Source organism: Thamnophis sirtalis, unplaced genomic scaffold (assembly GCF_051295495.1).
Source record: "Thamnophis sirtalis isolate CommonGarterSnake01/CBP01778 unplaced genomic scaffold, rThaSir2_p1.2 scaffold_2, whole genome shotgun sequence".
NCBI classification, from domain to species: domain Eukaryota; kingdom Metazoa; phylum Chordata; class Lepidosauria; order Squamata; family Natricidae; genus Thamnophis; species Thamnophis sirtalis.
The window spans coordinates 42657203-42669101 of record NW_028261382.1 but is presented as its reverse complement, the minus strand read 5'-3'; the positions used below and the strand labels follow the sequence as shown (position 1 = coordinate 42669101).

The 11899-nt window shown below is 46.4% G+C and overlaps 1 protein-coding gene across 1 annotated transcript in view; it reads right to left on the bottom strand.

The window, feature by feature from the left end:
- Window positions 1-1504: 1504 nt before the first annotated feature.
- LOC106539311 (kinesin light chain 2) overlaps window positions 1505-11899 on the bottom strand; it is a 12288-nt gene continuing 1893 nt past the window's right edge. Inside the window, exons 2-9 of the mRNA XM_087707664.1 lie at window positions 11818-11895; window positions 8081-8130; window positions 7317-7387; window positions 7091-7199; window positions 6531-6680; window positions 5493-5617; window positions 4360-4420; window positions 1505-3510 (exon numbers count right to left, since the gene is read on the bottom strand). Of these exons, the coding sequence (XP_087563790.1) occupies window positions 3430-3510; window positions 4360-4420; window positions 5493-5617; window positions 6531-6680; window positions 7091-7199; window positions 7317-7387; window positions 8081-8130; window positions 11818-11895 (725 nt within the window). The 3' untranslated portion in view covers window positions 1505-3429. The remainder of the gene's footprint in view (window positions 3511-4359; window positions 4421-5492; window positions 5618-6530; window positions 6681-7090; window positions 7200-7316; window positions 7388-8080; window positions 8131-11817; window positions 11896-11899) is intronic.

The window sequence follows — 11899 nt, the reverse complement described above, 5'->3', positions numbered from 1 at the left end:
ACCTCGGAGGTCATCTAGTCCAACCCCCTGCCCAAGCAGACCCTACATTTGTCTCTACCTAGGATTGAACTCACAACCTCCTGATTGTGAGGCAAGAGCTCCACCTCCAGGCTTAAATAAGAGGCCTTATTTAAGTGCCTACATTATTTTAATATTTCGCATCAACAATCTGAGTCCATCACACCTGAATTTTACCTATACAAACATACACGTAATATTTGTGGTGTTTATTATAGTGTTGTAAAATATGGGGTGTTGCCCGTTCTCTTATTTATTTACCAGGTAGTTCTCAACCTGCAACCATCCCTTTTAGTGACCAGTTACAAAGGCACCGAAAAAAGTGACTTATGACCGTTTTTTTCACACTTACGACCGTTCTGGCATTCCCCACGGCCGCGTGATCCAAATTCAGATGCTTGGAAGCTGACTCATGTTTATGACGGGTGCAGCATCCGGGGTCATATAGTCACCTTTTATTTTTATCCCCAATCGCGCGGGTTTATTCATAAGGGTGTGTCTATATACATCTAAAAACACAACCACAAATTTAAATTTAGATTGGCTAAATCCGGCACAGAACTCGGATTCCTAAAAACAGCCTTGGGGATTCATGCGACTTTGATTTCCTAATTGGTAGGGCCTCCAATCGGACGTGTTTGAATGGAAGGAAATAAAAATAACAATAAAGGGTGGAATGTATTAATAGATACGTGGCTGTAGATTAGAACAAGAAGCAATGGGTGGAAACTAATCAAGGAGAGAAGCAACTTAGAACTGAGGAGGAATTTCCTGACAGTTAGAACAATTAATCAGTGGAACAAAAATTGCCTCCAGAAGTTGTAAATACCCCAACACTGGTAAGAAGATGTTGGATAGCCATTTGCCTGAAACGGTATAGGGGTTGGACTAGAAGACCTCCAAGGTCCCTTCCAACTCTGCTATTTATTGTATTGACTTAAACCCTGAAATATTTTTGCTGGGGATTTTACCAGAAAATTATAATAAAGAAAATGTATCTTTGATTATTCATGTTATAACAGCAGCTAGGATCGTATTTGCCCAAAATTGGAAAAGTGAGGAGGATCCCGACAGAGGAGAATGTCATTAGGAAAATATTACAATGTCCAGAAATGAATAGATTGACACTGGCAATTAAAAGGAAAGAACAAACCGATTATTATACAATTTGGAAATCTTTTTACCGGTGGTTAGAGAATAGACATAAGAATTAATCGTAAAAGGAGTTATCTAAAGTATAGAAAATATATTAATTGTCAATATAACTAATAAGGGCTAAATAAATTGCAATGGGATTGTTATAATATTAGATACTTAAGGTATTGGAAATTAAGCCAAAATGAAACAATAAGATTGTATATTTTAATGTTGGGACAAAATATTTGTACCTGGACGGCACACTGGTTCATGGAAAATGGATTGTTTATACAAAAATAAAATGTAAAAAAAAATGTTTAATTTTTTTTTAAAAAAAGACCAAGCCACAGAATATTCCTCTTGTTTTTATTTCTAGAGCAACATAATTAAATACAAAGCACAATTCTCTTTCCTTTTCTTTCACCCCCTCCGACGTAACCATTAACCTCTTCTCCGCACGCAAGACCCCCCTCTGAGTGCCCGCAAACACGAACCCAAGATTTAAGGGGATATAAGTTACCGGGGTCCTGCCCGTTTTGAAATCCTGTGAAACGGCGAGGGGGGGGAGGGGGGAATAAAAAATAAACTCAAAAATTACAAGCCCGTCCTCCCTACGGGCTTGCAATAGAGCGAGGGACTTAGGTTAAGTGGGATCTTTTGCAATATAGCATTTTTTTGCCGCAAAGGTTGAAAGCTTCCTGCGTTTGCAATAATCCCCCCCCCCAAAAAAGAGGTGGTTTTCTCCCCTACATCAGCCCCCCACTCCACTCCCAGGGACGCATCAGGAACGGAGAAATGGCATCTGATATAAATACGCCGTTTGGAAGTGTTCTCCGTCTCTAGAAGCAGCAGAAGGAAGAGAAAAGAGAGGAGGCAAGAATAGGGGGGGTGGATCGGGTTTTCTGCTCAAACCCAGTGTTCTACCCCTTTGGCTTAAATCCTTAGCTGTTTATTTATTGTGATTATGATGATTTTTAATTGAATGGATGCCCAAGCAACGCGGGGAGGGGGGGGGAGGAGAAAGGGCCCGTTTATCTGGCTAAGAAGGGGTGCAAAGCATCACGGCTGAGAAGAGGCGATGATCGCTGGGTGAAAGGATTCAGCCGGTTCGTACCGGTTTGTACGAACCGGTTGCAGAAATTTTTAACTGGTTCGCCGAACCGGCAAATACCGCCTCTGGCTGGCCCAGTTGTCTCCCCCTATGCATCGTTCCCAAGCAGGGGAGGAAGATGGGGGGTTATCTACAGTGGGGGGTTATCTACGATTCCCACTGGCTCTCTTAAGATGAGAGCCAGTGGGACTACGATTAATAATCCATCTCGCTCAGGCGAGATGCCTCCTGCGCCCCAATTTGGAGGGGAGAAAAAAGAGAGGAGCGGAGAAGAACGAGATAGGAATATTTGCATGGACACCGGGGGTCATTCCGTCGGTAAGCGAGCCCCTGAATTAAAGAGGCCGCAGGAGCGATGCATCGTAATCCAGGCAGTCCCCCTAAAAAATACAAAATAATTTTAAAAAATCCAGTGCAGATTGAGGAGAAGAGAGATGAGATTTCAAGAGAGAGGAGGGGCTGGGTTGGGATCTCTCTCTCTCTCTCTCTCTCTCCCTGAGGCTGGGCACAACAGATCCTACAGAGAAAGGATCCACTGGGAAGAGAGCCATTCAAGGGCTTGAATTACTAAGCGTAGTTATTCTTTCAAATGAAGGTGGATTCTGCTAGTTTTCTACCCCGTTTTGGCAAGAAAGGAACGCAGAAGATGTCAACGGAACCCCGGGAAATTATATTATGATTGTTATTATTATTTTGCTACTTTCCCCACCACTTTCCCGAGAAGAGGCCTTGGCAAATCATGCAGCTTTGGGGGGTCCTTCGCGCCCCCCCCCGCAACAAGATGCAGTTTACGGTGTGTCGTGGCAATGTATCAAGATATCCTGCCTTAATCTGGACTTAAGAGGTGGGTGGTCGAAGTGGCACTTGGTAGCCAGGGCCGAGGACGAGAGCTGCGGTGGCAACATGCTGGGGGTGGGTGGAGGGGAGAGGAAGACCTTGGATGTGGGGGCAATGGCGTGCTTGTGGGGCGCCGGCGGAGCCCGTGAAGGGGAAAGTGAGATACCGCTCTGCCTCGGAGCTGCAAATGGCCGGAGCTGCAAATGGCAGGATGGGGAATTCAGGGAGGATGAGATCCCAGGCAGAAGCTAGGAGCAGCCCTGGCGTGGTCCGGATTTCCAGGCCTCCCCCGGCCACTCCGACCCAGCCCGAGCCACGGGGGGGAGTCACGCCATCAGGGACCTTCGGCGGGGCAGGTCGACGTTGCTGGCGCTTAAGCCTCGGCTGTCGCAGAGGTTGCCGGAGCCCTAGAGAGGAAAAAAGAGCGAAGGGGATTGAAGGGGTGCCAGCTTTGCATCTGCCAATTTTGGAGGGGGAGGGTTATCCCTTTTCCTTCTCCTCCTTCTTTCTTCCTTTTCCCTTCTTTTCTTCCTTCCTCTTCTCTGCCGTTTCTTCCTTTTCCCTTGCTCCCTCTTCCTTCCTTCCTCCTACACCTCCCACATTCCTTCCTTCCTCCCCTTCCTTCCCCTCCCTCCCTATTTTTCCTTCCTTCCTTTTTTTCCTTCCTTCCCTTCCCTCCTCCCTCTTCTCCTTCCTTCCCTTTCACCTTCTTCTCCTTTCTCCCTCCTCCCACATTCCTTCCTTCCACTTCCTTCTTTCCTTCCCCTCCCTCCCTCTTTTTCCTTCCTTCCCTTCCATCCTCCCTGCCTCTTCCTTTCTTCCCCCTCTCTCCTCTTTCCTCCCTTTCCCTTCCTCCCTCCTCCCACATTCCTTCCTTCCTCCCCTTCCTATTCCTCCTTTCTTTCCTTCCCCTACCTTCCTCCATCTTTTTCCTTCCTTCCTTTTCTCCCTTCCCTCTTCTCCTTCCTTCCTTCCCCTTCTTTTCTGTTCCCACATTCCTTCTTTCCATCCCTTCCCTCCTCCTTCCCTCTTCTCCTTCCTTCCTTCCCTCCTCCCTCTATGAAAACAATCCAGCTACTCGACCAGATCACACTGTTATCAAAAGACACTGTTGTTAAGAGGGACAGGCCACAACCTGCCATTCGACATTCTTGGCAAACGAGTCTCGCGGCTTCCCACCCCGCCATGCCAGGTTCACCACTGGAGCCCAATCCGAAAGAGAAGGCTGGGCAGATTCCCCACCACAGGTGTGTTACCTGGTTCGGTTCCTCTTCTACGCTTTTGTTCAGGAAGTTGAGCGAACTGGCTCTTTTAATCCTGCAGCGAAAGAATAAAGCCAGAACGGGTGAGATTCCCTTCCCGAGGGGACCCACCTTCGGGGATCAGCATTCGGAAACGGAATCCCTCTTTTCAATCTGAAATTCGGTCATTTTATTCCTGGCCGAACCCTGTCCAAGAAATCCTCGACTTAACAAGCATTTTGTTTAGCGACTGAAGTTTTTTTCAGCACTGGAAAAAAAGGGACGCAAGATTTTTTCCCCACTTACGGCGTGGTCGATCAAAATCAATCGAATTGATTTTGCAACCAAAACCCAGACGCTGGGCAACCGACTCACATTTACGATGGTCGCAGCGTCCCGGGATGTGGGTCACGCGATCCCCCTTTTGCTACCTTCTGGCGAGCAAAGCCAAATGGGTGGGGTGGGGGGAATCCAGACCCACTTAATGCCCGTGTCCCTAGGTTTAACCGCCGCACGGATTCCCTTAACTGTGAAAGGTCATAAAAATGGGACCGAAAACTCCCTTAAACAGGTGTTTCGCCTTAACTCCGTGGTTGCTAAGTCGAAGAGTTCCCCTGTACAGAAATGAAGACGATTGGGATGACGCCAGAATCAGAGAAACAAAACAATCTCCTCAAAATCTATCTATATATAAAAATGTGTGTGTTTGCCCGTGTGTGCCCCACTATAACTCTGGAACGCCTGGAGCAATTTCAACCCAACTTGGTACACAGATGAATTACTGTTTGGAAACAAATACCGTGGGGGTAAGACACCCCTAAGGCCCCTCGGGGTGTGTGTTCTGTTAAGATACAGCCTGTTGTGCCTTCAAATGGCTTCTACTGTACTGCCCTCAAATGGCTTCTACTGTACAGCGTAGTGGAGTTGCCATGGTAATGGCTTCACAGTCCTCCACAAGGGGGCTCCCTCTGGTAAGGGTGGGGGAGGGAAAGCCAACATTTGAAATTACGTTTGGTCCGGATGTTTCCGCCCTATAAATAAATACCCGGGCAACGCCGATTTATCGGCGAGTATAAAAATGAAAATGGAAGGAAATGCAGGATAGGGGCGTTCCCATTGCTCCGGATCCCCCAAAATTTGAAACTCACCCGGGATTCCTCGGTTCTTGGGGGCTGCTCCCTTGAAGCTTCTTAACCAGCATCTCGCTGCTCCGTCGCAAAGCGTCTCGCAGCTTCCCGAAAGAGCCGCTGCGGCGCAGAGTTCCAGAACCCACCTGGCAGAGCAAAAGACACACAGGTTGCGCCCATCTTTTAAGGTAACAAGGAAGTTGTTAGTTGTCTGTCTGTCTATCTGTCTGTCTGTCTCTCTCTCTTTCTCTATCTAATCTGTATCATTTCTGTTTATCTATCTATCTTTCTATCTATCTATCTATCTATCTATCTATCTATCTATCTATCTATCTATCTATCTATCTTATCTATCATCTATCTATCTATCTATCTATCTATCTAATCTATCATCTATCTATCTTATCTATCTATCTATCTATCTATCTATCTATCTATCTATCTATCTATCTATCATCTATCTATCTATCTATCTATCCTCTATCATATCTATCTATCTATCTATCTATCTATCTATCTATCTATCTATCTATCTATCTATCTATCCTCTATCATATCTATCTATCTATCTATCCTCTATCATATCTATCTATCTATCTATCTATCTATCTATCTATCTATCTATCTATCTATCTATCTATCTATCTATCTATCTATCATCTATCTATCATCTATCTATCATCTATCTATTTTTCTATCTATCTATCCTCTATCATATCTATCTATCCTCTCATATCTATCTATCTATCTATCTATCTATCTATCTATCTATCTATCTATCATCTATCTATCTATCTATCTATCTATCTATCTATCTATTTTTCTATCTATCTATCCTCTATCATATCTATCTATCATCTATCTATCTATCTATCTATCTATCTATCTATCTATCTATCTATCTATTTTTCTATCTATCTATCCTCTATCATCTCTCTCTCTCTCTCTCTCTCTCTCTCTCTCTATCTATCTATCTATTTTTCTATCTATCTATCCTCTATCATCTCTCTCTCTCTCTCTCTCTCTCTCTCTCTCTCTCTCTATCTATATCTATCTCACCCCAGACCATTCGGCTACTCCTTCTTCTGACTCCTTCTCGTTCTCGGACTTCCGGTTGCCGGGAGTCCCGTCGCGGTTGGATCGCTGTTCGGCCCGGTTCCCGTCCTTTAGGAGCTCCACGATTTTGCTCTGGTTGAAAGCATCCATGCCCTGCAAAATACAGGAATCCGTTTAATCCGTGCCCCACGCATACGGGCAGACCTGTGCGTTTACATACGACACTAAGGGAAATTTTCATTGCAAGTGATGGCGGTCGCAAATCAAGGCATCCCCCGGCCCAATAGCAATAACAATAGCAGTTAGACTTATATACCGCTTCATAGGGCTTTCAGCCCTCCCTAAGCAGTTTACAGAGTCAGCATATCGCCCCCAACAACAATCCAGGTCCTCATTTCACCCACCTCAGAAGGACGGAAGGCTGAGTCAACCCTGAGCTGGTGAGATTTGAACCGCTGAACTGCAGATAACAGTCAGCTGAAGTGGCCTGCAGTGCTGCACCCTAACCACTGCGCCACCTCGGCTCTTGTTTTCATCCCATGGAAAGAAACGAAACACGCTACCTGTTTGCGCGATTTTTGCGCGCATTCTTCCAGCGTCTCGGCGGCTTCCACTTTGCCCTGGCGCCGATACAGAGACCCCAAACTTTTTAGGGTGGCGTTGACGGTCAGGCTTCCGGGGGGGGGGAGGGTAGCGAGAGAGAGAGAGAAGCAAAGGTAGGCGTCAGGGAAGCGAGTACCGTTGTTAAGCGAATCGTGCTTGCTACGAGGGCCCATTTTCCCCGCTCACCTGTCGACCTTGCAGGCTTTATACCAGCTGCCGTATTCTCTGTACGGGGCGCTGTTTTCTCGGTACTTATCCTGAAGGGGAAAAGGAGATGTGGAAAATAAATAAATGACAGGGAAGGGATGATGATCGTTTGGATACAGTTGTTCTCACCGAGGCTTCCCGAGAGCCTGAAGCTGACTCTTTGTCCCGACGAAAACCCCTTTTTATTAAGTGAATTCTGCTCATTCCCATCCAGCAAAGTCTTTCAAAGGAGGATTTACGGTCACAGACCTTATCTGGCTTGGAGAGCTGCCAGGCTGATATCTGCAGAACTTGGGTGTCTCGGAGAGTCACGAACCGATTAAGGGAACTAATGATCTCCTGCAAACTCCACTCCCCTGTCGCTCCTCTTTTATTTCCTCTGGGAGGAGCCATTCACGGTCCACCTGTGGCCTCACTCCCAAGTCGACCCTTGTTCTTTAGCCGTACCCTTCGTCCGACAACTCTGGGAACAGGCTCCAGCTGTTCTTCTGCCTCACTGATGTCTGACTCTGAAGGCAGCTGATAACTGGCATACGGCCCTGGCCCCCCTCTCTGCCTCCGACACAGAGCCCTCCTCCGAGCCTTCCCCAGACTCCAGGACTGGCCCAGGTTCCTCCTCAACCCTTCTCACTATCCGACTCTGCTGCCAGCTCTTTCTGGCCACTGGCGGGTCACAACAACAGCCCCCAAATCCGGGTTAAAACAATCCGCCCTTTGGACTCCCCGCCGAAACCCCAAAATACCTTACATTCTTCCCGTTCCTCCGCATGCATCCAGATGGGTTTGTTGTCACCTGAATAGAAGAGAAGAAATGGTTTAGAAAATTCGAGGCGGCCGCATTGCGATAGGCTCAACTTTACGGATGCTGGAAAAGATGATACAACGACCTATTGACTTAAAAGCGGAAATATTGTTGCTGGGGGATTTTACCAGAAAATGTATATTTGATGATTGGTGTGTTTTAGCAGCAATTGTATTGGCACAAAACTGGGAAAGCGAAGAGATCCCTGCAGAGGAGAATGTGATTAGGAAAATATCAGAAGGCGCAGGAATGAACAGATCAACAATGGCCATCGAAGAGAAAGAATAAACCGATTATTATATTGGGAATCTTATAAGAGCCGAGGTGGCGCAGTGGTTAAATGCAGCACTGCGGGCTACTTCAGCTGACTGCAGTTCTGCAGTTCGGCTGTTCAAATCCCACCAGGCTCAGGGTTGACTCAGCCTTCCATCCTTCCGAGGTGGGTAAAATGAGGACCCGGATTGTTGTTGGGGGCGATATGCTGACTCTGTAAACCGCTTAGAGACGGCTGGAAGCCCTATGAAGCGGTATATAAGTCTAACTGCTATTGCTATCTTTTCACTGGTGGTTAGAGAATAGACGTTAAGAATGAATAGTCAAAGAAGTTATCTGAAGTATGGAAAATGTATTAATAGTTAATATAACTAATAGAGTTATATAAATTATATCATGGGATTGCTTTAATATTAGATACTTAAGGGACTGGAAATTAAGCCAAGATGAGATTAAATAATGAATAAGATTGTAGATTTGAATGTTGGCACGACATATTTGTACCCGGATGACACACTAGTTAATGGAAAATAGATTGTTTATATATAAATATATATATAAAAAACACAATATGGTGGCTGTTTAGCTTCAACAACTGATTCCTGTTGGGGCCCTAAGGAGCCTGGATGGGCAGGTGAGGAGTGGCTGGGAGGGGAGGGGTGAGTAGAGGTCGGCGAGGCACCCCTCAACGTGAGTGACATGGAATTGGCCACGCCCACCCAGCCGGTCCTTAGGCAGATCGTATTAGTGGTCTGAGGGATTTAAAATTATGAATTTAAATATACTTTTTTTTATTTTCCACTTTCATAACATATAATCACATGTATACTATTACATAGCCGATATCCTATTGTATTAAGTAGTAATTACATCAGTTCCTCTTGTCATCAACGCCCAGAAAGATAAAAACCCATTATTGGCTCTTCTGCTCTCCATACACCTCTTTCTTCTGCCTCTCTCCTACCTCCTTTCTTCCCTCCATCATCCTTTCCTACTCTACTTCCCCTTCCTTTCTCCTTCTCCTCTCTCTTCATTCCACTCCTCCTTATCCTCCTCATCTTCCCCCCTTACCCTCTCTCCTATCCCTCTCTTCCTATCTCTCTTCTCTCCTCTGTTTCCCACTCTTCCTCTCATTGGTGTATTTCAGCTTCTGAGCAAACTCCATTCTATGTCGATGGTATTTATGCTTCCATATCAATATACTTAACATATCTTAGTTTTAAAGAAAAAATAAGAGAAGACAGTATACATGTGCAATCATATTACATTAAAATCTAACACCCCTCGTCAAGCCTAATATGCATCCCTCCCTCCCACCCAACTCCCCCCCCCCAGTCTTCCCTCCCCCCCGACTTCCCAACACCCATACACGGTATAAATCTTTAACAAAAACAGTCTAAAACATATTGGAAAAAAGAATAAAAAATTGATAACATCTTTACATTGAACTTAGCTCCTCCTTGCTAGGCTAACTTTAAACAATTTATATCATTCCTGATCTTAAATCATAAGCTATCTGGAATTTCTTAGTCCCATATTTATTTTGTATATAATCGATCCATTTTTTCCAATCTCGTTTATATCTCTCGTTTGAATTATGAATTTAGTGGTCCCTGAGAGCCGAAAGGTTGGTAACCTCTGGTCTCTAACGTTAAACCATAAATGTTGGTTTTATGGCTCCCGCTGGCCAGCTTCGCACAAGGTGCCGAGCCGAAGCGGGTGTGGCTTGCTCCGTTGGGTGAACCCGGATGGGGAGCTGAACCCACAATCCGGTTGAAATTCGGGTGGTGCAACGTTTCCCTTGGGCTGAGCTCATGAAAGGATCCAGATTTGCTCATCCGATATCAGCACACCTGGAAATGACTAAGCGAAAGAGAAGCGTTTGGACATGGCCGGGTGAGTCACCTTGCCTGGAAAAAAAAAAGAATTTTCGGCCCAGCCCAACGGATGCCACAGTTCACACACCAGGCGTTCCAACCCAGGTCTTGTCTAAGGTGGAACTAGAATTCACTGTCTCCTGGTGATCGGCCCCAAATCACCCAGCCAGATTTCGTGTCTAAGATGGAACTAGAATTCGCTGTTTCCTGGTGATCGGCCCCAAATCACCCAGCCGGATTTCGTGTCTAAGGTGGAACTAGAATTCGCTGTCTCCTGGTGATCGGCCCCAAATCACCCAGCCGGATTTCATGTCTAAGGTGGAACTAGAATTTACTGTTTCCTGGTGATTGGCCCAAAATCACCCAGCCGCATTTCGTGTCTAAGGTGGAACTAGAATTCACTGTCTCCTGGTGATCGGCCCAAAATCACCCGGCTGGATTTTGTGCCTAAGGTGGAACTAGAATTCACTGTCTCCTGGTGATCGGCCCAAAATCACCCTGCTGGATTTCGTGTCTAAGGTGGAACTAGAATTCACTGTCTCCCGGTGATCGGCCCAAAATCACCCAGCCGGATTTCACGTCTAAGGTGGAACTAGAATTCACTGTCTCCTGGTGATCGGCCCAAAATCACCCTGCTGGATTTTGTGTCTAAGGTGGAACTAGAATTCACTGTTTCCTGGTGATTGGCCCAAAATCACCCGGCCGGATTTCGTGTCTAAGGTGGAACTAGAATTCACTGTCTCCCGGTGATCGGCCCAAAATCACCCAGTCAGATTTCATGTCTAAGGTGGAACTAGAATTCACTGTCTCCCGATGATCGGCCCAAAATCACCCAGCCAGATTTCACGTCCAATGTGGAACTAGAATTCACTGTCTCCCGGTGATCAGCCCAAAATCACCCAGCCGGCTTTCATAACTCAGTCGGGACTAGAACTGAACAGCACCTGGTTTCTAGCCTGGTGCTTCAACCAGTAGACCAGGAGTCAGCCAACTGCGGCTCTGGAGCCACATGTGGCTTTTTCCTCCCTCTGCTGCGGCTCCGTCACCGGTAAGCGCCATAATTTTGAGAGGAACTTCCGCGTGGTGGTGGTGGGGGGAAGAGAAGCACAGTGCGACAGGAGGAGACTCTATGGCAAGGGTTTTCCAGTTGTCTCCACAATTGATAGGGCTTTTGGTTAGGACAGGTAGAGGAAAAAGTACGCCGTGCTAGGAGGAGACTCTATGGTGGGGAAAATTGAACTTCCGGTCAGCTCCAGAATTGAACGGGGGGCTTCCGGTTAAAAACTCTGTGGCTCCCGTTGTTTTCTTTTCTGTGGGAAATGAGTCCAAATGGCTCTTGGAGTCTTTAAGTTTGCCGACCCCAAAGTTATCCACGGAATAAGCCCCTTTGCCCCACTTTCCACACGTACACCCACAATCACTTGCACACCAGCCTAGCTGTTTTTCCAGAAGCCCATCCGTGCGAAGGTTTGCCCTCCCGCCCCCACCCCTGTTCCAAACTGATGAAAATACACCTTCCCACGCTTACCGTTGACCGATCCGAATTCCCTCTCGTGCGCCTGGGTGAGGATCTCCTTGTAGAGAGTCTCGGCTTCCTTGTATTTCCCTTG